The 26,757-nt window shown below is 42.5% G+C and overlaps 1 protein-coding gene across 4 annotated transcripts; it reads left to right on the top strand.

Moving 5' to 3' along the window:
- The first annotated feature begins 14,269 nt into the window (after window positions 1-14,269).
- On the top strand, window positions 14,270-26,626 carry LOC121272311. Of its 4 annotated transcripts, none has more exons than XM_041178914.1 (8): window positions 14,270-14,340; window positions 15,727-15,927; window positions 16,729-16,912; window positions 18,488-18,600; window positions 19,865-19,989; window positions 21,181-21,400; window positions 22,815-22,909; window positions 25,142-26,626. In XM_041178914.1, exons 2-8 carry the CDS (start codon window positions 15,792-15,794, stop codon window positions 25,805-25,807), a joined length of 1,539 nt encoding a protein of 512 aa, XP_041034848.1. In that variant the 5' UTR covers window positions 14,270-14,340; window positions 15,727-15,791; the 3' UTR covers window positions 25,808-26,626. The 4 variants fall into 4 exon arrangements, with proteins under 4 accessions (XP_041034848.1, XP_041034847.1, XP_041034846.1 ...); XM_041178913.1 differs by lacking the exon at window positions 14,270-14,340 and adding an exon at window positions 14,548-14,616; XM_041178912.1 differs by lacking the exon at window positions 14,270-14,340 and adding an exon at window positions 14,942-15,025.
- Window positions 26,627-26,757: the final 131 nt, after the last annotated feature.

Raw genomic sequence — 26,757 nt, forward strand, 5'->3', positions numbered from 1 at the left:
TTCAACTCATTAGGAATCTTTGCTAAAGAATATAAGTCATGAGCACCCTTGAGGTGAACATTGTGGAGTTGGTAGAGGATGGTGACAAATTTCTGGGTCAGGCAAACTTGATGGGGATAGTCCACTATCCTTTGCAGTTGACGGAGTCAAAGGCTTATGTGAGGTCAAAAGAGGCCATGCCCAGCAGTTGGTGCAGCTCCTTACACTTTTCTTGAATTTGCTGTGCAGTGAAGATCATGCCTGTGGTGCCTCCAAATGGGCAAGAACTGTATTGCAACTGCACCATTCCTCTACCATTGGGAGGAGGCGGTTGAGGAGAATCCTTGAAATGATCTTCCCTGTGGAAGACAGCAGGGAGACTTCTCTGTAGTTACCACAATCAGACTTGTCTCCCTTCTTGAGTATAGTCACGATCACAGCCTCCCTTATCTCCCCCAACATGCACTCTTCATCCCGGGTGAAGGACATGAGGTTGTGCAGTCATACTGGGTGTCTACGTTCACCGTGTTTCAGAATTCCAGCAGGGATTCCATCTGCTCAACGGGCTTTGCTGCTTTTCAGCTGTCGAATTCTCGATCCCAAGGAACTGCTGAAGGTTAAGTGATGGCATGGTGGTATTGTCACAGGACTAATATTCTAGAGACTCAGGGTAATGCTTTGGGGACCTGGGTTCAAATCACACCATGGCAGATGGTGAAATTTGAAATAAATAAAAATCTGGAGTTAAAAGTCTGATGATGGCCATGAAACCATTGCTGATTGTCATAAAAACCCATCTGGTTAACTAATGCCCTTAAGGGAAGGAAATCTACTGCCCTTATCTGGTATGGCCTACATGTGACTCCAGACCCACAGCAATGTGGTTGACTCTTAAATGCCCTCTGAACAAGGGCAATTAGGGATGGGCAATAAATGCTGGCCTAGCCAGTGACACCCACATCCCATGAGCTAATAAAAAAAAATCTGAACAGCATAGATTTTAATATAGAACCTAGGCAAATGAAATTGAATGGTGGAGGAAATTTGAGGAGCTCAATGGCTGACTCCTGTTCCTCTGATCCAAGCAATTTGATGGTCTTGCACCGCAATGGGTAGTCTCCTTGTCACTGGGCCGACAAGCTCCAATTTCAAGTCTCAACCAGGACTTGTTGGCCACAGAGGGTGTGTTCATAATGTGGCCAAACAGATTAATTATCAGCCTGCAAATGCTTCCGATGAGCCTATGGCTGGTGGTAAGAGCAGGAGAGTTTCCTGGGCGGCTAAAACCATGCAGTATCTACAGCGCAAAGTCACACAACCCTCTGAGAGAAAAAAATTCTCCTAATCTCTGTCCTAAAAAGGCGACCCCTAATTTTAAAACAGTGCCCCCTAATTCTGGACTCACCCCACAAGAGGGAACCCCATCCTTTCCACATCCACCTTGTCAATACCGTTTAGGATCTTATATACTTCAATCAAACCACCCCTCACTCTTCTAAACTCCAGTGGAAACAAGCCCAGTCTGTCCAACCTTTCCTCATAAGACAACCCGTTCATTCCAGGTATCAATCTAGCAACTAGCAAACCTCCTCTGAACCGCCTCCAATGCATTTATATTGTTCCTTAAATAAGAAGACCAAAACTGCACACAGTATTCAAGATGTGGTCTCACCAATGCTCTGTATAACGGACACATACATCTTTACTATTATGTTCAATTCCTCTTGTAATAAAGGGTAGCATTCCATTAGCCTTCTTAATTACTAGCTGCATACTAACTTTTTGTGACTTGTACTAGAACACCTAGATCCCTCTGCATTTCAGAATTTTGCAGCCATTCTCCATTTAAATAATATTCTTCTTTTTTATTCTTCCTGCCAAAGTGAACAACTTCACATTAAACTACATTTGTCAGCTCTTTGTCCAGTCACTCAACCTATCTAGATCCGTCTGTAACCTCCTATGTCCTCCCATCTGTGTCCTAAAAGGGCGACCCCATCTTTCCTCTGTCAAGTCTTATTAATTACATTGTTGATGTTTAATGGCAATCATATTTTTAAGGTTTAATGGTAATTACATTATTAAACTGGGGATGGGTATTTGTACACATAACTGGGGATAGCTGGGACACTGAGTGCTGGAGTAGTGTTGACTGTGAACTGTCAATAAACTCTCTCCACAAAGAAAGCAGTTGTGTCTTAGCTTTAACTTCACCAACCAGCGTGGATCCGATTAACTTCCTCATCTATCTTTATCAGCATAACCCTCTATTCCCTTCTCCCTCATGTATTTATCCAGCTTCCCCCTTAAATGTATCTATACTATTCACCACAACCACTCCCTGTGGTAGCGAGTTCCACATTCTCACCACTCTCTGGGTAAAGAAGTTTTTCCTAAATAACCAATTGGATTTATTAGTGACTATCTTATGGCTCCAGTTCTGATTTTGTTCTCAAGCACTGGAACCATTTCCTCTTGGTCAACCCTATAAAACCACTTCAATATTTTAAGATCTCTAGCAGGTCATCCAATAGCCTTCCCTTCTCTAGAGAAAAGACCTTCAGCCTGTTCAATCTTTCCTGTTAGTTATAACCTCTGATTTCTGGTATCATTGTGGTAAATCGCCTCCACACTTTATCCAGTGCCTCTATATACTCTCTATTAAATGGTGACCAGTGCTCCAAGTGTGGCCTGGCAATATGTTATTCAAGATTAACATAACTTGGCTGGTGGTTTTTTTATGGTATTTATTTCTCAATCAACATCACCTTAACAGATTAACTATAGCCCAAGGATGGTGACAAATTTCTGAGGGCAGCCAGAACTGAGAAGGACACTCCTTCGTGGTTAAGGCTGGTGTGGGGTAACTATGGGTCAATAAATTTCTTGTTGATTTTACAATTGTTAACGGGCTGAATTTATTGACTTAGTTCATGGTCAACATTACTTCAACACCCAGTGTCCCAGCTATCCCCATTTATAGGTGCACAAATACCCAGCCCCTGTTTAACAATGTAATTGCCATTAAATCTTAATGTAATTGCTATTAAACCTTAACAACGTAACTGATTGAATTTTGGAGCCATTAATTGTGTTAGCTGGAATAATATGGTCACACGAGGGGGAAGCATAAACATGGCTACTGAAACCATTGATTCTTTGAGAATACTTAGCTTGCTAAGTAAAAAAAAACAAAAACAAAATTACCTGGAAAAACTCAGCAGGTCTGGCAGCATCAGTGGAGAAGAAAAGAGTTGACGTTTCGAGTCCTCATGACCCTTCGACAGAACTAGGTGAATCCCAGGAAGGGTTGAAATATAAGCTGGTTTAAGGTGGTGGGGGGGGAGCTGGGTGGGGGGAGAGAAGTGGAGGGGGGTGGTGTGGTTGTAGGCAAAAGCAGTGATAGAAGCAGATCATCAAAAGATGTCACAGACGACAGAACAAAAGAACACATAGGTGTCGAAGTTGGTGATATTATCTAAATGAATGTGCAAATTAAGAATGGATGGTAGGGCACTCAAGGTATAACTTGCTAAGTATCTCTCCCCTGCATATGGTTGAATAAACTTTGAATTTCTACACATTTCTGTCTGGAGCGGTGCTTGAATATTCTCCACAACAAGACTTTCAAGAGGTTGAAAAGGTCCATGTCCAGCAGTTGGTGCTGTTCCTTGCTCTTTTCTTGAATTTGCCACACAGAGACGATCACATCGGTCGATGGGCGAAAAATGCATTGTGACTCCGGAAGGACTTCCTCAGTCGTATTTATTTCATTGCTGTTTGTGGGACCTTGCTGTGCAAAAAAGTAACTGCAGCATTTCCTACATTACAACAGCAACAAGAATTAAGTATGTAGTTGGCTTTGGGGCATCCTGAAGTTGTGAAAGGTGCTACGTAAATGCAAATCTTTTACTTATCTTGTCCGGTTTTGGACTTGATTCAAATTTGGCAACCCCACTCGGACCAGCCATGCCTTTTCCATTCCGCTGACCACAGCTTCCGGTGAGCTCCCCATCACCATTGGGCTCCTCCCACAATTTGTACATTCCTGACCAGGATTGGCAAACACTTAACAAACAGAGATCAGGAAACTGCAGGCCCACAGGCTGCTGATTTTCCTGATTACTCAATGGAGAATCTAGTCTGTAAATCCACAATTTCCTTTCCTCCTCCCTCCCAGTGCTCCTCACCAGGAGCATCCAGCTATGGGAATTTATGCATTTTTAAAGCAATGTTTTGGTGTGGCCACCGAGCTTCCACTTTGGGGGATGGGCAGACATCAACTTGGAGACGACCATGGGTGTTGAGACAATGAGGCCATTAGCAACTCATTTGGAGAAATTCATTTGCCTCCCGTTCCTCCCCTCAGTCACCTGACTGCTTCTGGGAATGGCTGATTGCTGATAATTTAACACAGTTTATAGCTGGTCAGTCCTTGTAAAGAGACAGACAACTTTGAGCCATTTTCCAGAGGTAGAACCATCACATCCCCTCGCATGTGGAGATGTCAGCTCTAGTCCACTCATGGATGTAGGTAAGGTCATATAGTTGTAAACTTTTACTTATTAAAGCAGTTCCAGGCCTGATCAGACTGACTGCTTGGTCAGTGAGTCATCGGTTTACAGTGAATTAGAGGGAAGGGACATTTATTACATCCTTCAACACACCCTCGTGACGTCTTAAAGTATTTCATTTCAATGCCTTCCTTTTTAAAGGGCCGTCACTGTTGGCACATGGAAAGATCTGACAGCCAATTTGTACTAGAGAATACAGGGGGCAGGGGCGTGATGTAGAATTAGTGTAAAATTATGGAACTTTTTCTACAACAGTTCGGGTCATTGGTGAGACTGCATCTGAGGTACAATTTATAATTTTGGTCACCTTACTTAAGGAGGGACATACTTGCATTGGAAACAGTTAACAGAAGGCTGATCCTGGGATGAAGGAATTTGTTTTATGAGGAAAGGGTTGAGCAAGTTGGGCCTATATATCCATTGGAGTTTAAAAAAGTTAGACGTGATCTTTTTGAAACATATAAGACCCTGAGGAATTTGATAGGGTAGATGCTGAGAGAATGCTTCCCCTCATGGGGGAAATCTAGAACGAGGGGACGCAGTTTCAAATTAAGGGGTCTCCGATTTAAGACTGAGATGAGGAGGAATTTCTTCTCTCGGAGGGTCGTTTGTGTTTAGAATTCTCTGAGGCTGAGTCATTGAGTATTTTCAAGGCTGAGCTAGACAGGCTTTTGATTGACATGGGAGTCAAGGGTTTTGAGGGTAGTGGGTGGAAGGCAGGAATGTGGAGTTGAGGCCATAGGCAGATCAGCCATGAGTTTATTGACCGGTGGAGCAGGCCTGAGGGGCCAAATGGCCTAATCCTGCTCCAATTTCTTATGCTCTTAAGTAGTAAGTTCCCACAGACAGAAAAATGGACCAGGTAACATGCCAAAAATAGGATCTTAGATCTGCAATCTCAGTTGTAGTATTCTGCTGCCACCCAGCCCAAACTTTGGGCCTGTTGTGACCTGTCTAGATTGGGGACACAGTCTTCGCCATTGACTCGACAGAATCTGAATTGTTACAGCACAGAAGTAGGCCATTCCGGCCTGTCGTATCTGTGCTGGCTCTCCGCAAGAGCAACTCAGTTAATCAGGTCTACTTATACCAGGGTGAACAGCAGTGTTTACCTTTGTTTACTTTAACTGTTGTCTTTTGGAGAAAATTCCCTTTTTTACTTCTGTGAAAATTGCAAACTAGTCGCAAGCCTTATGCTGTGACTTTGGTTGTTGCTTTGACTGAAGAATGTTATAGAGTAATAGTGTCATAGACGTCTACAGCACAGAAAAAGGCCCTTTGGCTCATCGAATCTGCGCCAATCAAACAAGTACCTAACTATTCTATTCCCATTTTCCAGCACGCGGCCCATGGCCTTGTATGCCATGGCATTGCAAGTGCACATCTAAATACTTTTTAAATGTTATGAGGGCATCTACCTCTACCACCCTTTTATCCTCTGGGTGAAAAAATTCTTCCTCACCTTAAATCTATGCCCCCTGGTTATTGATCCCTTGACCAAGGGGAAAAGTTCCTTCCTGTCTACCCTTTCTATGCCCCTTATAATTTTATACACCTCAATCATGTCCCCCCTCAATATCCTCTGCGCCAGGGAAAATAGCCCCAGTCTATCCAACCTCTTCTCATAACTAAAACTCTCCAGGCCAGGCAACATCCTGGTAAATCTCCTCTGCACTCTCTCTAATGCAATCACATCCTTCCTATAATGGGGATTCCAGAACTTGCGTTTATTCATAAATCCCAAAGTGCTTTAGAGCCAATGCAATTTTTTTGAAGTGTAGCCACTTATAATGTAGGGTAAAGGGCTATCGATGGCAGACACACAAAGTGGTTGTGGCACAGAAGGAGGCCATTCGGCCTGTTGTGCATGTGCCAGCTCTATAGGAGCCAACCATTGGTCATCAACGTTCAGGACCTTGTGTACCTCTGTTTGTGTCTCAGTTGTTGGCAAAGGAAACAGTCAAAGGAGTTCAGTTGCAAATTATTAGTTAACCTAAGTACCCATTTGGTTGTATAAAAAGTGAGACAAATTTGTTGGTAGAGTTTCTTTGCACTAAAAGTAAAACTCTGTTTGAAGAAGCCAATCTTGGTCTCAGTCTTTATTGCCAAACACCTACTGGAGCTTAACAGTGGTAGCAGAGGATGGTTGCTGCTTGTAAGTGAAAGATTGGAAACTAAGCTTTCTTCAGACAAAAGACTGTATTTGGAGCTAACTTTGAGAAGAGTGATTTGGAATAACTTTGGAGAATGGTTGAATCAAAATGTAGAATTTCAGGGTATGATTACCCACAACAAAAACAGAATTACCTGGAAAAACTCAGCAGGTCTGGCAGCATCGGCGGAGAAGAAAAGAGTTGACGTTTCGAGTCCTCATGACCCTTCGACAGAACTTGAGTTTGAGTCCAAGAAAGAGTTGAAATATAAGCTGGTTTAAGGTGTGTGTGTGGGGGGCGGAGAGATAGAGAGACAGAGAGGTGGAGGGGGGGTTGTGGTTGTAGGGACAAACAAGCAGTGATAGAAGCAGATCATCAAAAGATGTCAATGACAATAGTACAATAGAACACATAGGTGTTAAAGTTAAAGTTGGTGATATTATCTAATTACCCACTGATGTTTTCTGAGACTGAACCCCATGAGCTTTGGAAGAAGGAAGTAACTATGTGTACGTGGATTACATCCTTGCCAAAGAAAAAACAAGGAATGGCCTTGGCACTTTTGTTACCATATAAAAGCAAAATAAGATGCAAAGTATCTTTGGAGTTGGAGCCTGAGCATTTGAACACAGATTACAGTTTGCATTTGAATATGGATTACAGTTTGGAAACACTTTTAGATTTTATGGATAAGATCTACCAGAAGGATGACTTAAGTGCTTACGAAGCGTGGTCAGATTTTGACAAATTTAGAAAGTTGGAGGATAGTTCCATTGAAGATTACGCGTTTGAATTCAGTAGACTACATGCAAGATTGTAAAAGTTCTGTCTAGAGATTCCCCAATCAGTGCTGGCATTTAAGTTACTAGACCGTGCCAGAGAATCGAACATGGACAGGCTTCTAGTTCTGACTGGAGTTAAATTTGCAGAAAGACACACACTGCTAGAACAGATGTCGGAAGCTCTAAAAAAAAAATTCCTCGGAAAACATTCCTTTCCGGCAGCGTTCATGGCGCAAATGAGCCATAAGACAGAAAATGGAGGACACAATGTTAACAGGATGGTGTGATCATTCAGAAACAGGACACAGGCATCAGTACCAAAGGAGATTTGTAACTAGAAACAATGGGGACAGAAACACCTTTGACAATTATGGCAGGAGAAAAGAATTGGGGATTTATGACAAAAGAATGAATCCCAGAAGTGCCCGGGGTGTGGTCAATCATTTAGATGCAATTCAAAATGCCATTATGCAATGAACTATCCTAAATGATATAATAAGGTGTTTGCAATTAAACGTGAGATGGAAGACTCAGAGGAGGATGGAGATATTGACCAAAAAGAGAGCATTGTATTAGTTACAAGAAGTTTCAGCCTGGTGATGAATATCTTGGTGGCAGAGTCCTTCAACTGTGTGGTGCTAGATAGTGGATGCATATCTACAGTCTGTGGAATAGACTGGTTAAAATGCTACCTGGACTCCTTAAATGGCCAAGGACCAGATTAAAGTTAAAGAATTTGAGAGTTCCACCAGTTTTAGGTTTGGAGATGATAATACCCAAAAATCTTTTAAAAAGGTACTGATTCCCTGTAAGATAGTTGGAGTCAATCATTTCATCAGGATAATGTAGTGTCTAGCGAAATACCATTACTGTTGAGCAGACCATCGATGAAGAAAGCGCAAATGAAGCTGGACATGGAAAATGACAAGGGCATTGTATTTGGAAAACCCTGTGGATTTACAATTTACACAACCTGGACACCTACTGTATTCCTTTAATGAAACCTAACTTTTCTACTAAGGAGATTAAAGAAGTGCTATTAGCGTCAGGGGATGGAAATTTAGAAGACAAAAAGCAAATTGTGTTATAATTGCATCAGCAGTTTGCCCACCCTTCTTCGCAAAGATTAAACATTTTGACAAGGGATGGAGAGTACGCTAAACTTATGGAGGAAATAAGCGAAAGATGTGATGTGTAAGAAATACAGAAGACATTGTCACGGCTGATAGTGCGTTTACCCTTAGCAAGGGATGACAATGATGTTGGTGATGGATGGATTTAAAGGTACGGGATAAAGGAAAGAACATTTTTATTTTACATTTCTTGGATTAGCCAGTTGACAATCATATACAGTGAAGAAAAGAAAGTAATTATGGATCAGGTAATGGAGAAGTGGATAGGGACTGGATTGGGACCACCAGCAAAATTCCTCACTGATAATGGAATTTGCTAATGATGAGTTCCAGGATATGTGTGAAAACATGAATACAATCATTATGGATACAGCAGCAGAAAGCCCCTTTAGTAACGGTGTGAAAGGAATGACGCAGTGATAGATGAGATGCCATGTGAAATATTGGCAGGTAGACCAAGCTGTAAATTAACATCAGCTCTAGCATAGGTTGTCCATGCCAAGAATTCACTGCAGATGGTTGGGGCTATAGTCCATATTAGTTGATTTTTGGTAGAAACTCAAATTCCTTCAGTCCTGAGTGATCATCCCCCAGCTTGGGAGGGAACTACAATTAGTTCTACCTTTTCTGAGCATTTGAATGTGCTACACGTGAGTAGAGTAGCATTCCTTAAAGCCGAAGTTTCAGAAAGAAATCGGCGAGCTCTAAGACACAATGACCATCGGAAACTATTTTCAATCAGGGAGATACAGTATACTATAAAAGAGAAGGACTTAACTAGCGGAAAGGCCCAGGAAAGATTATAAGTAAAGATGGTAAAACAGTAATGTTACAACATAGGAATAAGGCTATCGGGTACACTCATCAAGGTTAGTTGGCGCGGACCTCAAATTTGAGGGTTTGGAAAGTGTTGTAGGAAGGGATGATGAACCATGTACTCATACCCATATGTTGCATGATTGTGAGGACCAGGTAGCTTAAGTTGACAGGGCATCTGAAGATGGAGAGGGTAATTTGGATGAAGAAGATAAGGTGATTTGTCCAGAGGACAACTGCTGAAAGCTGGTACTAAAGTTACATACTTGCCAGAAGGGGCCAATCAATGGCGGGATGCAATGATTGTAGGTAGAGCAGGGAAGGCCGCTGAAAAATATACAAACTGGTTAAATGTACGAGATGAAGGACTAGGAGGTTAGGCCTATGCATTGAGAACATGAAGTTCAAAAATGGAAGGCACGGAAACACAGTATCAGTTCAGACAGTGGGTCTGGGCCTGAACATGCCTCTAGGAAGAGATCGTGAACTGTTGAAAGAACATCTATGAATGGGACAGGGAGATCAAACAGTAACAGTCCAGAGCGTGATAGAAGGCAGGTAGCTTAACAAGGTCAAAGAATATGGCACAGACTGGAAACACTTCAAGGAGCAGAATCCCATGTGATCGAGAAGTCTTAGTAGCATCAAATAAATTCGATGATAAATTAATAAAGGATGCCAAACAGCAAGAACTATATAGTTGGAAAGAATTTTGGGGTATACACAGAGGTGCCAGATAGGGGACAACCAGCTCTGTCTCATAGATGGATATGCACTGAAAAGGTGTTTCCTGATGGGACTTATAAAGCTAAAGCCAGGCTAGTGGCACGAGGGTTTGAAGACAAATTGGGTGACCGGGATATAAGAGTGGGTTCACCTACGGCAAGGAAAATTATGCTTTTGGCTCTGTTAGCTACAAATGCCTGGGACTGTTATTCCTTTGATATTAAAACTGCCTTTTTGCAGAGACCAACTTCAAAGGGAAGTTTTTCTCCGGCCACTGAAAGAGGTACCAAACACAGAAGAGACTCCCTATAAGCTAAATAAATGTGTATATGGCGTAAATGACGCCTCCAGAGTTTGGTGTCTCTCAGTGAGGTCAGTTTTATTAGGAGATCACCGGGAAGCAGACCCAACAATGTTTTATTGGCACCACGGAGAGAAATTTGCAGGCATCTTTATGATGCACGTAGATGATTTTTTTTTTGAGTGTGGCAGTAGTAAGCAAATTTGAAACGATTGTCATTAATGGGCTCAGGACGGAATTTAAAATTGAAAGTCAGGCTTCTGGTGCGTTTGGATTGGAAATTGGACAGGGTGGATCACACGTCCTTCTACATCAGCAATCCTGCTTAGAGAATGTCAATCCCATTGCAATTAGTCATGGCAGGGCCTCCCGGAAAGATACAGCAGCTTCTGAAGTGGAAAAAAGAGGAACTCAGAAGTCTAATTGGACAGCACAATTGGCTAGGCAAACAAACCAGGAAGGATGTCAGTTTTGACGTTTTGGAATTGAGCACTGAAATGAATGGTCCCAAGGTTGAAGAAATCATTCGGGCAAATAAAACATTGGCAAAATTAAAAATGGACCAGTGTGTTTTGAACTTCTCATCTTTGGGTGATCTTAGAAAAATGAAACTGTGTTTAGTGATGCATCTTATGCAAATCTATGTGATGGATTTTCAAGTGCTGGAGGATTTGTAATGTTTCTCATTGGGGGAAAAGGCAAATGCTGCCCTTTGGCATGGGAATCTAAAAAGATATGAAGAGTTGCAAAAAGTACATTGGTAGCAGAGACTCTTGCCCTTGTTGAGTTGGTAGATATGGCATTCCTTTATATCAAAGATAGTGGAAGGAATTTTGGATGGGAAAGGGTATTTGGGAATGGTATCTATCAAATGTCTTGTAGATAATAAGTCACTTTGGGAAAATGTTCACTCCACAAAGTGCATTAACGAGAAGAGATTACGAATTGACATTGCAAGCTTAAAACAGATGCTCGAGAATAAGGAGATTGCCAAGATCAAATGGACACTGGCACACAGAGCCACAGAGCCATTGTTCCTCATCTAGATCTACTATCCTAACCTCTATTCCCTACTCCCTCGTAATCTTGTCAGGCTTTTCCTTAAATGTACCTATACTATTCACTTCAACCCTCCCTGTGTTAGCGGGTTCCATATTCTCACCCTTTGCTGGGTAAAGGAATATCTTTCCATTGGATTTATATGTGACTCTCATATTTATGGGCCCTGGTTATGCTCTTTTCCACAAGTGGGGAAGTTTCTCCTGAATTCCCAATTGGATTTATTGGTGACTTGAGTTTGATTATGTCTCCTTTTAAATATTCCTCTGATGTTCATGGCTTCTCTCTTTTTTTCAGTCATTTCGAAACTGTCTACATCCATTGAAATATATAAATAAGGATAAATTATAGGAAGGTAGTTACATTTGAACAAGCAGAGAGCGAGGGGACACAAAATTCATGAGCCTTCAGCTAAATTAAAGATTATTTTTCTATTCCTTTCAAGATAGTGGGCATCATCTCAGAGAAGTTGGTTATGTAGATCGGTGGTTCTCAAACATTTTGCCCTCAGACCATTTAGGTGGGTCAAAAGACCATTTACCAGTCCCACCCAACTTCTTTCACTCGCTGCCACCACAAAAAAATTCATCTGAATTATGGAAATTATAAATATGTTTCTGCTTTTCTAGTAAATGTAAACTTATGTGCATTAATTTTTTTATTAAACATAAGTAAATTATTTATTCATGCCATAAACGTATAGACACTTTTATATTATAAATATTAATATGACAAGAGAACACGTTTATTTGAATCATTCTAATATGTGCTGTGGAAATCATCACAATAATCTTCTTCTGGGAAATTAATACTTACCTCATATTTGTATTAATTAAACAAAATCAACAGGATATAAATCTGTCTTACTAAACTACTTTGTTGTCGCCTGAGTTTATGGCGACTCGTGCTGTGCACACAGCATCCAGTCTGGTTGTGTGACATCACACGAGTACTGGGGATGAGGGTTCTGGAGTGTTCTCTTGTATTGCCTTGTGCGACAGTGACTTGCGTTTTGGACCAGTCCATGGACCACCAGGAGGACCCAGTGATCTGTGGACCTCACTTTGAGAACCACAAGTTTAGAAGTCAACTGATGCCTTTAAAGAGGGGTATCTGTTCAGAAGGGCATTGATGTTTAAAGAGACACTAATGAATAGCACTTTTTTCAGGGCGTGGCATAGACATGATAGACTTTCTGTGCTATTTGATTCCATGCAATAGGAAGAGATTAGACCTTGAAATTCATACCATGGGATATTATTATATTAATGGTTAAAGTATTCATATTAATCTTTTTTTAACGTAAATGTAAGCCCACTTATTTTACAGAAAGACTACTAACAACACGGCCAACCCACATTATTGGTGTGTAGTGACACTGCACCATTTAGGGTTTGGGATTAGGGGCAGTGTTTAAGGTTAGAGCTATTTTTTAGGATTAGGAATTAAGGTTAGAGTTAGTGGCTAGTGTACACGATTGAGGTTAGGGTTAGTGATTAGGGTTGGGGGTTAAGGTTAGAGTTAGTGGTTTGGTTTAGTGGTTCAGGTCAGAGTTTAGTGCTTAGGGTTGGTGGTTAAGGTTATAGTTAGTAGTTAGCCTTAGAAACCCTTTCTTATTATTGACTACATCCTTAATACCAGGCCCCTATTTTAGGAAGCAATGCTTCTGATAAAATACAACAAACAAGAATTTCAAACATCAGATTGCTATCTGATAGCATATCGGGCAACAATGGGTAGGAAAGACCTATTTCCCTCAAAAGAGATCAATAGTCAAATGGCGTAATTGGTTTTGGAGGGAAGTTGAGGAGAATTTTTTTCACTATTAGGGTTGGAATCTAGAACACCTGCCTGAGGGAGTAATAAAGGTAGAAATCCACAGCATTTTAAAAAAACACTTGTATATGAACTTGAAGTGCTGCAACCTTCAAGTGCATATGCAAGTATTTTTTTAAAAGCGCTGAGGATTTCTGCCTCTACAACTCCCTCAGGCAGGTGTTCCAGGTTCCAACCCTAATGGTGAAAAAAGTTCTCCTTAACTTCCCTCTAAAACCAATTACACCACTTGGCTATTGGCCTCTTGTTGAGGGAAATAGGTCCTTCCTATCCACTGTGGACCAAGAGCTGAAAAGTGAAATTAGGCTGGATGATGCTTTTGTTGCCGGCATGGAATGAGCCAAGTGGCCTCCTTCTGTGTTGTAATGACTCTGATGGATTTCCCCTCCTTCTGTTGATTTCCTACTTTAAAAACACCATATAATCAAAGGGTCATAGACATTTACAGCACAGGAGGAGGCCATTTGGCCCCTCGAGTCCATGCCAGCTCTGTGTAGAGCAATCCATTGGTCCCATTCCCCAACTTCTACCTGTTGCCCTCAAGTGCCCAAAGGTAATCACAGACTCTGGATGGAACAAACTTGGTGGGCCGAATGGGCCTTTTTCTGCGATAGATTTAAGTTCTTTGAGACATGTGTTTCATGCGCTTTCTTAGAGGGGGAAACACTTGCCAGAATCACATTGTTGTCAAAGTGTTGTTTCAGTGGGTCAGTGTGAATGCCTGGGGTGTGTCTCTCGTGACCACATCAAAATGCCTTAAGACTTTTCCCCAGGTGACTGAAACTAGTGCATGGGGGGGGGGTAGAAAAAGCATTGTCCATCAGGGTCACGGGGTTTCTGACGAAAATAAAATATAAGGACTTAATTTGCTCCAGTGTTTGTTTTGGCTCTGAGCAACTGGAGCAGTTTGCAGGTTTTGAGTATCTGAATGCCGGACAATTTACAACTAAAGAGCCTGAAACAACAGTCTGGGAATTGCTGGTGAGAAAGGAGAGGGTTAATGAGGATATGTTCATGTATTAATGAGGCTGGGAGTTATTTTGCACCGTGAGCCAGGCTGTGGGGGGCGGGGTGGAACTTGTCGTTGGGCTTGCGACATTTTCCCTTCTCCCTACACGGTCCGCATTCGGCGCCGGGTCTCCGCCCCCGGCGCACGCGCGCACCAGCTCTTGGATTTAAAATGCTGCGCGAGGCGGCGGTTGGGCCAACAGTCGTTGTCAAGGGCTGGCGTGCGATTGTGGCGGACGCCCGTTTCAGGTCCGTCCCAGCCCCCGCCCATAGCAAGCCGGCCCCCCAACATTTTCCCGCCATCCCCGCCCATGTCAAGCCGGCGCCACACACACTACACCACCTCCGCACCCCCCCCCCCCCCCCCCCCTCCCCGCGCCCATGTCAAGCCGGCACCACCATCACCTCCGCCAATATTGGGCCCATATCAGGCCGGCACCACAATCACCCCCGCCCACATTTGGGCCCATATCAGGCCGTACCACTGCTGCTCACATCAAGCTCACCCCTCCTCCCGCCCATATGACGCATGTCCCTCCTCCCACCCATTATCAGGCCTGTCCTTCGCCCATATCCAGCCGGCCATTCCAGGCCCTGTGCTCAACTCTTCTTTAGCTATCTATCTCTCTCCCCCATTTTCATCAGATAACCAAGCCTGGTGAGTTTAAGCAACACAATTCCCTTGCCCTTCAACCACTCCCACTCTTGACACTCGACCGGCGGGCACCTCGCTTATCCCCCCACTCCACTCATGTGGCTGTTGCTTGTGCATGACCGACACCCGCTCTCCCACTGCACAGGCCATCGCTCTGTGTGACCCCTTCTCCCACCTGAAGCTATTGCTTATGTATGGTTCCCCTGCTTGGGCCATGGTCACGTGTTACCATTCCTCTTGAGTGACCCACATGGATGTTCCTTGTGTTAGGATATAAACCGTATAATGTGACAAACAAGTCTATAAGACTGTTTTGTTCCAGCCCAACCTGATCCCGTTCCCACAGAACATCATGAACTTCCAGGAGGGGGGATCGCCCCATAGTTACAGGAGTCAGTCTCTATTAAATCAGGTTTGGATCTCACCCATGCCGTGGTTGAGATCACTTATCTCAGTGCAGATCAGGATTTGAACATTCCTGACCCGTGTGTCTCAGTACCACACTGAGTGGTGCTATCATCTAAGCTACTCTACGTCACTTTTACATTACATAAAACACACTTGCTTAAAAAAAACTCTTTATGAGTTGATCCTAAGCCAACTTTGATCCAGCCAGTCCTACCTGCAGATCACTGTACCATGTGCTACTTGGCAAACAAGTTTAGGATGTGGGTGGAGATTGGTAACTTGCCATTGTCCTTTAGACTCCTGGTGCTGGTACCTCCTCTCATGATGCAACTCCTCGATTTGCCGGCATTTTGACCAAGAGATGGAAGACACCAATAATGTCGTCGAGACCGATGTTAGGGTTTCTGACTGTGTCACGACCAGCAATACCACTCCAAGTCAAGGCAGTCATAGCCCACCCGAGAAAGAAGTCAGCCTCGGTTCTGCACGAGCTGGAGGCAAGTAATTCCATTTTTTTGATCCACAGATTGTCCATGAAGGTTTTGTGACATGAGCAGCAATATTTGCAAACTGAAACTCGACAGCTGGAAAAATAAAGTCAGTTTTTTCAACACGTCCTTTTTTTTTTGCTTCCTGGTGTGTTTGTCCTTTCCTAATGATTGTGGCTCATGTCGTTTCCATGGGCACCAGCAATTTGGCCATTCTTCAAGAATGAGCATAAGAGTGAGCATTGCCAACCTATTCAGCTGTAGAGGGCATCGCATCTGATCCTACCCTTATCTGCACTTTCCAGCAGGGGGCACTAAATAGTAATTGGGATGGGGACCCTCACTGCTTGCGTCCTGACTCCTAATTGTAGAACTGATCACTGATATCAAGTAACCCAGCACAGCCAAGGACATTCAACCCCGGTCCATTTTGCTGAGTATCACAGCAGTGGATGCTTTTGCCCTTAGAGCTGTTGTGCGAGTTTATGGACAACTTTGTGTATGTTTTGTTCCAGCCACCCACAAAGGGGAGATTACCTGCTCCAGCGTTTCTACCATGTACTGGGAGCCCATTATTGGAAAACTACAGGCACTGTGATTTTTGATGTACTGATTTTAATGAGTGGAATATCATAACGCACCACTCCCCATTGAACACTCCTGGTGAAGACACAAGAGATCTCCCCTTTGTGGTTTCTAGCTGAGCTGCATCTACACACACCCAATGCTTTATTTAATTTTGAATTTCTGCCTACAGTTTTTAGCACAAGTTAATTTAGAACTAAAATTTCTTTATCTGCATAACTGTAGAGGAGGAAGGTCTATCAAATTGTGCATTGGCAATGGAAGAAGGAAGTGGCAATCGTACAGAGAGCGCAGGGAATCAAAGCTGGGATTGTCCAGATTCTGCATCCTCGGAGTCGAATGAATACATTTCTGATTTGGACAGCATCGTGTCCGACGAGGAACTAACCGAGAGACATGACTATCTCAGGTACTCTCTGCAAGACATGTCAACTACTCCCAGCTGGCTTCTAAAGTACTCCCCGAATCCCTCTGTATCCTCTTACTGTAGAGTTAAAACATTAAGTCAAATATTGCTGTTTGGACTGGTTAAGGTGTAACCACTGTGTAACACTTGAGCCATTGCTGTGTTGATTACTGTCTGATGCCCACGTGGTTAAACCAGACAATCCAGAAAGTCTATACTTAGTCTGTCCCCAGTCTATGCACTAGATTATCTGGACCCTGGGAGGCTGGTGAGAATCTAAAGAGTCTGTGAGGCCACTGGAGTTATGCCTGTCTGGCATCTGATTTCTGAATGTTTCTCTATTTGTTGCTTTAACAGCTCATCATTTCAGCTGTGTCCGGACGCAAAATGTTTTTTGCCATAATGGATCTGTTTCCCTCCACGTAGCTGACACAGGAATCACTGGGACCATTTAATATTCCCATGGGGTAAAGTCTGAAATCTGCTCGTCTGAGGAGCTGGTCCAGTTACATGAAAGCATTCATGTTCTACACATGAGCTGAGGGTGAAAGGAAAATCTACCGTGATTCTAACCCTTCAAGTGTCCCATTACATTTGCTAGGAAAAGCACATTCTGTTGAGCCCTCCATTCTCCAATAACTTGCCAGCACCCGATTTGTCAGTTTAGAGACGTGACGACACCCTGGAAGCCTATGGAATTTTGGCCCAGCAAGGAAAGCAGGGGACAAAAAAATGCTTTTTTCATCACTTGCAGATATCCATTATTGCCTATAGAAACCATTTGACCCCTAGATTAACACAACCTAATAGCTTCAGTACAAAGTAGTTACATTTACAGATGGCACCAAGCTTGGGATGGGAAAAGGGTGGAGGGGCTTGGACTTGGGGGGGCGTAGTCAGTATGGTATAAGGAAGGTTTGCATTGGACTGGTAAGTGATAAATGAAAGTTGAATATAGAAAAATCTGAAAGAAAGCTAGGAGGCATCTGCACTCCATGAACAAAGAGCAAAAAAGCGACATTTGCTGAAAATCTTATTTTACAGATTGTGCAGGTCACTTGGCCCATCTCGTCTATGCTGGTATTTATGCTCCACATGAGCCTCCTGTGACCCTTCTTCATCTCATCTGATCAACCTATCCCTTTCTCGTGTTTATCCAGCTTCCCCTTAAATCTATACTATTCACTTCAAACGCTCCCTGTGGTAGCAAGTTCCACATTCTCAACACTCTCTTCGGGTAAAGGAATTTCTCCTGAATTCCTGATTGGATTTATTAGTAACTATCTTATAGAAAAACAGAAAATGCTGGAATCAGTCAGTTGGGTCAAGCAGCATCTATGTCGAAAACCTTTTGGGTGCAGACCGATCGTACACTATAGATACAATAGAACTAGCCAAGTGGTGAAGAAACTTGTGGGGATTGATGCCTGGTGGCTTACCATGCCTAAACAATGATGAATGAAGAAAATGGGCACTGGATTGAGTTGCCAGGTCAGCTAAGGTAGGATTGGTGTTTTGCAGGGATGAGGCTAAATAAGCTGATGACCCTGTGACTGATTGTTGTCCTTTTTGCTGTAGGTCTCTGTTGCAGATCATTGGGGAACCTCCCCCATTTCAGTATTACACAGAGTTTGAGAATGCTATGAATAGTCCAGGAGTTAAAAGTTCTTTCTCATTCCTGCATGCTGGAGGTAAGAGAATTGATGAGATCATATGGATGTAAACGGGTGTTTTCTGATTATATATATATATATCTAATTGATTATTGTATTGGGAAATCATTTTAATTTTGACAAGTGTCATATTTCTTTCTCGCAGGCTAAGTGGATTGCTGGGAAGCTGCATTTCCTGCCCATCCCAAGTTACCCTGACAATAATTAAAATACCCTTGTAATTACTTTGGCTATGATGCTGTAAAATTATTTTGCTCATGTCCCCAGGTTGTGCTGTTTTATTTCATGTTATCAGACTCAAGTTAAAATATTTCATATTATAGTCACCGGGTTGATAGCAATGATGCTCCACAATAACTATTACAGGTGTTAATTGCTCCACCACATAAGGCTTCATGTACTGTAGGAATTGCTAATTTCACAAAATAAATTTTTCTCCGATAGAAAGTTTGAATATAAATGATTGTCTTTTTAAGGAGGGAATCTCAGTTACTCAGATCCTAACACATGAATGAAGCCTGGAGCTGTTTATAAACCGTTGAACATTCTGGTCATCTCAAACTGATGGAAGACATAACCTGACCCTTGTGGTGGACTTGAGCTGTGTCCTGCTGGGAGCCCTTTGCTGTGCCGGAATGGGAGATCTGTGGAAGGCACATAACTATCTCCTGCAGTGATAATGGGGTGTTTCTGTTTCCCTACATGAATGATAAATTGTGCCGGGATGTCTTTGGGGAGGTTCAGGTCTGCATTTCCAGCTGTGTGATTTGCTGGGAAGCTAGGCAGTAGGCCTAGTGACTGAGCAGCCACAGCTCTCTGGAGTATCAAATTCCAAAGATTCACAACCGAGTAAAGAAATTTCTGCCCATCTCAGCCCTAAAGAGCCGACTGTCCACACAATCCTGGTTATCAGCCCCAGAATATATTTTATCTGGGGAAGGGGAAATCAGAATAAAAAAGATGCTGGACTCAATGGATCAGTCAGCATCTAGAAAAGGCAGTTTAGTCTCTGATGGAGTTTTCATCTAAAATATTAACCTTTAGTTAAACAAAGGTACCAAGGGATATGTGGCAAACGCCTATGATGTTGGGTCGAAGCTCAACCATGATCTCATTGAATGGTGGAACAGGCTCTGAGGGACTGAATGGCCTCCTCCTGTTCCTGTAAGCTATATATTTTCTTCCGATGCTGAAACCTGACAGACCCATTGTGACAAACCCAACATTTTTCTTATTCTATTCTTAAATAGAACTCTGGTAACAATGCTTTCTTTTTACCCAGGAGGGGGAGAGTCAGCCCATTATCAGTATGCTGCATTGTCGTCGGACAAAGATAAATCCTCAACATTTAACAGCGTTGAAGAGGCAGGCACATCCAGTTTAGAAAATGTTTCCCAATATAGAAAGGTTTGAACTTTTCTTTCTGGTATCTATTCTGCCATTTCACTGGCTCGTTGATGCATTATTTCCAGCCCAGGCCACAGATTTTCAGGCCTATGCAAATACTACTTTATAATCAACCTCTGATGTGTCTGAAGATAGTTGGATGGCTGTGCCTCCTTCCCTTTCTGAGGAAGCATCCTGTTTCAGCACAACGATTTTCCGTTTGAGAAAAGAAACTGAGAAAAAGCCATTGACAAAATCCTGTGTGCAGTGCTTCACGGCACAAAACTCCTAACAAATTCAGTTAGTGATCTCAGATTGCAGCTTCCATAGACTCAAACATTTATTCCACTGGAGTACATGGGATCAGTGACAGATCCCATCATTTAAATTTCCATGTCAGGTAACTGAAATGTCATACGTCACCTTTTTTTCTGAAATACTCTGACCTGGTGTATATTCACAGCATTTCAATTTCCTACATTTGTTGTTGATTGTTTGGCTAGGTTCCCAACACCTGTTTTCCTCGGTGTTTAGAATCAGGAGCCTGTCACAATGAGTAGGAAGAGCAAGCTTTGTAGCTTCCAGTGAGAGAAACCCTTCTCCTGTTGATGCAGGTGCAACTGTGCCCCAGGTAGACGGAACCGTTAAAATGCTAATTTTGGACTTTATTCTCCCCCTAGCGACTGCACTGCCACCAATGAATTAGGCTCTGGGTGGGAGGTGTAAACCAACCAACCAACCTTCCCAGAGCCAATGTTTGTTGCATAATGCTATTGCCATGCTGAACCTTTCTATGCTGGGGCTTCAGTCTCATGTGGTTACGCAAAACAACCGATATCATACAGGCTACCTGTTCTCAGGGGAAGGGTCATCTGAAGGCAATCCTGAATTAGTCTTTTGGGCCTAGGGAGGAGCAAAAATGCACCTCCTGGGGTTCACAAAAATTATCTGGGCCGCAGCCGCTCTGGGACCGCCAACCCATTCTTGTCCGATACTCCGTTTTTTTGAATAATTGGGTGGTTATCCATTTTGCACAGCTTTCAGACTAAACTTCTAAATCTTAAGTCTAATGTTGGTCATGACAGCTGAAATGGATGTCTGATTTCAGAAACCTAGATCTTACTGGGCTCTTAGTGATAAATTATTCTCTTGGTTCAGTTTTCAGTAAAATCTAGCACAGTATTTACAGATGTCTGTCTTTTTTTTGTTCAGGTGGAGCATTCAGGTGTTGTCGCTCCATTCTCCAACAGAACTCTGTCACATCCATCTTTCCACTCCTTTTATGCTGCTGTCTCGTCTCAGCAGCCACAGATCTTGCCCACTGAAGTCGATGACTCAAGATTTGAGAACCAAGACTCCATTGATTCCCACTCTAAGCCTGACCTTACAGTGAAATCTGAAGCCAGCTTCCTCCGTTCCCAAGACATTCACAGTAAGGCTGAGTAAAGAACTATGTAATAACATCATCACATTGTGGGGAGACTGTGGCATAATGGTAATGTCACTGGACTACTAATCCAGAAGCCCAGGCTAATGCTTTGGGGATATGGGCTCAAATCCCACTATAGCAGCTGGTGGAATGTAAATTCAATGAAACAGTCAAAAAATATATCTGGAAGGAAAACTAATCTCAGTAATTAGTGACCATCATTGATTATCGTAAAAACCCATCTTTAGGAAAAGAAATGTCGTTCTTACCTGGTCTGCCCTACGTGTGACTCCAGACCTACAGCAATATGGTTGACCCTTAACTGCCCTCAAAGGGCAATTAGGGATGGGCAATAAATGCTGGCCTAGCCAGTGACACCCATATCCCATAAATGAATATAAAAAAATATATAAATTGAAGAATGTGACTCACCACTGCTTTCTCAAGGGCATTTTGGGGTGCACAATAAACACTGCCCTTAACAGAGATGCCCTTAACAGAGATGCCCACATGGTGCAAATTTTTTTTTTGTCTTTATTCTTTCAAGGATGTGGGCATTGCTGGCAAGGCAAGCATTTGTTTCCATCCCAAATTGCCCTTGCAGCTGAGTGGCTTGCTAGGCCATTCAAAGGGCACTTAAGAGTCAGCCACATTGCTGTGGGTCTAGAATCACATGTAGACCAGACCGGGTAAGGATGGCAGATTTCCTTCTCTAAAGGGTATTTTTTTTTTAAATGATTACTTATTTATAATGTTTATTGTCCCATTTTGTAAAAAAAAATTTTGTGAACCAATTACTTCAATAGCAGCTTCAGCTGACATCAGTTTTGACGATCTGTTATCATAATCTTCTTGCTTCATGTTCATATTGCAAAAGTGTTAGCACATCTCCCTTACGGACTGGTTCTTTCACATTTTGAATGATTGATTGGTTGCTGTCATCCATAAATTTCACACGGACCTGAGTACACTGTTCCTGGGATCCCGTCCTTCCAAGAACTTTAGTAACCCAGGCCAGTTTGACGGTCTGAGTCCATGGACCCTCCATGATGCTGGACCAGATGTGTTTTTATGACAATTAATTATAGCTGTCATAGTCACTATTACTGAGACTAGCTTTCAATTCCAGATTTTATTAATTGAATTTAAATTCCACCAGCTGCTGTAGTGGGATTTCAACCTGTGACCCTAGAGCATTAGCCTGGGCCTCTGGATTACCAGTCCAGTGACACTACCACCAATTGCTCCTAAATAGGAATATTGAAAAAATCTCCATGCTTAGTTTTCTTTGATACTCTTATGATACACTTTGAATCTGATGTTACATGAAAGATGTTGTTTAAATGCGAATTGTTGGTGAGACCTATGTAAAAGAGAAAGTCTAAAGTCTTATCACCTTTCCGCTTTTCTGTTTCAGTGCCAGCTATCCATCAATGTGAGTTTTTCTACACTGACCCATTGCTGCCATCTGGTTATCGGGTTTATAACCATCTTTCACTTCCCACACGCCAGGTAATGAGGTAACGGTTGGAAAATGTAGGTGGTTCAGATGCAGCATTTTTGCAAAGTGTCTTCTTCATCTGGCCTCCAGTGCATCTCCGATTTTCATTGCTCTATTGGTGGCCATGCCTTCGGCAGTGACGGCACTAACTCTGAAATTCCCTCCCTAAATCCCTCTCTCTTCCATTTAAGGCGCTCCTTAAAAAGCATCTCTTTGACCAAGCTTTTGGTAACCTGCCTTAATATCTCCTTGTGTGGCTCAGTATGAAGCACTTTGGGGCATTTTACAATGTTAAAGGTGCTATATAAAAGCAAGTTGTTGGTGTCTTGATCACTCTTTGGGGTTGATTTCGCTTTCGCCTGGTGGTAACAGCCTCAAAATGAATTGGGTAGCCCAATTATCTTGTTAACATCAATGATGTGGCTGTCCATTTATTAAAAAATGCCTACCACCAGGTGCTTCAGGTGATAGGACCTATTTTAATCTGGAAATTGGGGTCCTATCATGTAAATACTGACTTGCCATTTTAAGTAGGAACTGCTTGGGCAGGCTTTGGTCAGTTCCACAAGGAATGGAAGAGGCCCCTCTGAAGGTAATTTTGAATCCAGGGACCACAAAAATAATCTGGGCCCCTACCACTCTGGGACCCTCCCTGCTACTCACCTTGCTAGTAACAGCTCTAGCCCAATCCATTGCTCAATCTTGACAGGCTGCACCGGGACACCCACTTCATGCCCTGCAGCTTGCCCAGTATTTATTTACCTTATTTTTGCCCGAATTTACATGAGTAGGAAACCTAAAAGCTGCCAAAAGGTCAACATCTAATTCTTATTGTCCGCTTGACTCTATTGAAAGGTGCCAGCACCTTTAACCTATTTGATAAATATGAAAATCAGAAGCAGAAATTAGGTATTTTAAAGGTGCTTGTTTAGTTTGGATTGGGGATGGTAATACCCTTGTATTGCTAAAATCATCTCCCTGATCAATTATAGACTTGCAAAACTCTGCTGTTAAGATAAGAGAGCCCACTTCAGCAAATTAATGGTGGAATCTTTGCAATCATGCTGTTTTCCCCAGGATAAAAGCTGAACAATCAACAATATGAAAATGCCTCCAGGTTGCTCTATTGTCTTGGTATGGCTTCAGTTGCTTTTTTTCACCTTTTTTTGCCACCCCCAAAGCCACAATCCTCCCTCAACAGACCACCGAATCAGAGATTTATCTAATACGCTCTCTGGTATTTCAGCCAAGTAGAATTTACTGTACTAGAATCATACAGCACAAAAGGAGACCTTTCAGCCCATTGTGCCTCTGCTGACTCTTTGAAAGAGCTACCAATTGGTCCCACTCTCCATTGCCCTACAATCTTTATTGTTTTCAAGAATTCACCCAATTCCTTTTTGAACATTACTAATGAATCTGCTTCCATTGCCCTGTCAGGCAGACCATTAAAAATCACAACTCTCTGCTAAAAAGATTCACAACTTCCCTTTTGTTCTTTTGTCAATTATCTTAAATCTGTGACCTCTGATTACTAACCCTCCTGCCAGTGGAAACAGTTGCTCCTTATTCACTCCACCAAAACCCTTCATAATTTTGAACACCTATTAAGTCTCCTCTCAACCTTCTCTGTTCTAAGGAGAACATTAATTTACCCAAAAAGCACTTCTAACTGCAGACACCTATTCGATTCAGTGAAGTTACTGTTCTCTGCATTACACAGGAGAGATGATGCAGGACTTTCTTCTCTCCTACCCTGATGATGCCAATTATTTTCCATAGGGACTGGCAGCTCTGCTGTACCTTGGCTAAGTGTGAATCTGGACCTTAGCGTTGGGAGATAATTAGAATACAAACAGCTTTAGTGAAACCCAATCCTATCCTCGACCAATATCCCCAACAAAAACTATGGATGGTGGTGTTCCCCCACCTTTAGCACAGGGCACTGTGGCCAATTGTTGAACCCCAACAGGTGTCTCTGTTGAGGTCAGCTCACCCAGCATAGCTGGGGAATGAAGAATAAGAATTTTCCTGGACGTGTGGATCAATCCTTCCCTGTCTTTCAGCACTTGCCACTTGCTGAGAGCAGGAATTTGGATCCAAGTGGGAGGTCACTGTACTATCGTGATTCATCACCCCAGTGAAGTTCTTGATTATGAATTTGATTTATCTTTGTTATTTCATAGCTACTGGAGTTGGTAAAATTAATCATACTAACAATTACAATCCTATTGATTCTGCAGGTGCTTCAAGGTTTAAGACTCAACACTCCTCCTCCCATCATGTCTGCATGTGTGGCTCCAAACATTGAGAGAGAGAAGCACACTCCTTCCAGTCATGCTCCTCACTCTTTGAACAGTTGCCAGGAGCAGAGCAGCCCTATATCTAATGCTGAGCGTGATGCCATCAGCACCTTGCTGGACCTTGGCCAGTGCGGTCAGTTAGACAGCACAGGGTTAGACGCCCTGCAGTGTACACACAAGAGCAAATGTGTTCACCAGTCGTCAGAGGATCTCCAGGACATCGGAATGAATGGTGTTAACTTACCAGCCAACTTGGGAAGCTCAGATATAAAAGAATGTGCTGACACCAAACAAAAGCTCCTCCCGTTTCTTAACAACTGGAGCAATTCCTCCTTTGAGTCTTCTCCAAACACAGAGCTTTATAAAATCTGCCCCATAGCTGAGCCTGAATGTGAATACTCCACTTGGCAGAATAAATCCAGTGATTCCACTCAGACATCCACAAAATCTGAAGTTAGACTGATGAGCACTTCCTCAGAGGCCGACATTAAAACTTTTGACTCTGCAAAGTCATTGTGCACTGGACGCGAGTCTGTAGACTTCATGGACGTTGTGTCAGAAGTTGCTCAGGAAGTTGAAGTCAGCAATTGTGATTTTCCTACATAATATTGAAAAATTAGAGAGTAATGGAAAAGATAAAACAGGCCACAGAAGAAGTGAAACAGCATTATTGTGACCTGAGAAGGGCAGGGATGGCAGATGAGAGCAAGGGTCGACAGCCAAAGATTTTATCCCATGTTGAAACTAGTTTTAATTCAGCTCCAGAAATTCAACATGGCAAAGTTAGTCTCCGTCCAGCTTATCAAGTTGTCCCTCATAGCTCCCACACCGATGTTAGTGAGTATTGGGGTGAAATGGAGCAGCTACACTCAGCATTAACGTAACACGGCTGAGACATATTAAGGTGGTTAAAATTTGTGATCTTTCTTTCTGAAAGGTACTGAGACACACAAGTAATCTACAATTAGAAAATCAGCTAGTAGATGCTGGGTAATTGCACTGAATTGAATTCTACTTGTTTAATCTCTCAGAATTCACTCTGCAAGTAAGAAAATTGATCAGTAAGTGAAAATTTGGTGATTGATAGAAATGATTAAAGGCACTAATAGTCTTGTTTTAGAGTTTATGTCCTGAGGAATGTGAAGCAGTAGCTTCCAGTTTTCAGTCATCCATCTTGAGGAGTTAGGCTCAACGAAAGGGTTGAGTGAGAAATGGTGGAGACAGAAGTTAGGTCTTACAATGTCTAAACATTCAATTTGTTTGAATGCACAGTGAGGGTCAGAAAAGTGCAGGTTTCCTGAGACAAAGCTGTACAGTGAAATGAGAAAAACACTGATCTAATCAAATCAACATAAGTCATAAACACACGTTTGCATGAAATAAAAACAAAGTGCTGGAAAAACTCATCAGGTCTGGCAGCATCTGTGGTGAGAGAAACAGAGTTAATGTTGGAGTTGAGTATAATATGACTCTTCTTTGGAATAGAAGAGAAACAAATTTGATGGGATTTATGCTGTTGAAAAGGGGAATTGATCAGTTGGAAAAAAAAGGGAAGG

This window comes from Carcharodon carcharias, chromosome 33 (assembly GCF_017639515.1).
Source record: "Carcharodon carcharias isolate sCarCar2 chromosome 33, sCarCar2.pri, whole genome shotgun sequence".
Classification (NCBI taxonomy): Eukaryota; Metazoa; Chordata; class Chondrichthyes; order Lamniformes; family Lamnidae; genus Carcharodon; species Carcharodon carcharias.

Bases quoted from the DNA above. Each gene is read 5' to 3' on its own strand.
- LOC121272311 (XM_041178914.1), top strand. From the start codon at position 15,792: ATGGAAGACACCAATAATGTCGTCGAGACCGATGTTAGGGTTTCTGAC. The intron at 15,928-16,728 runs GCAAGTAATTCC...GCATAACTGTAG, and splicing joins CGGTTCTGCACGAGCTGGAG to AGGAGGAAGGTCTATCAAAT. The intron at 19,990-21,180 runs GTTTGAACTTTT...TTTTTTGTTCAG, and splicing joins ATGTTTCCCAATATAGAAAG to GTGGAGCATTCAGGTGTTGT.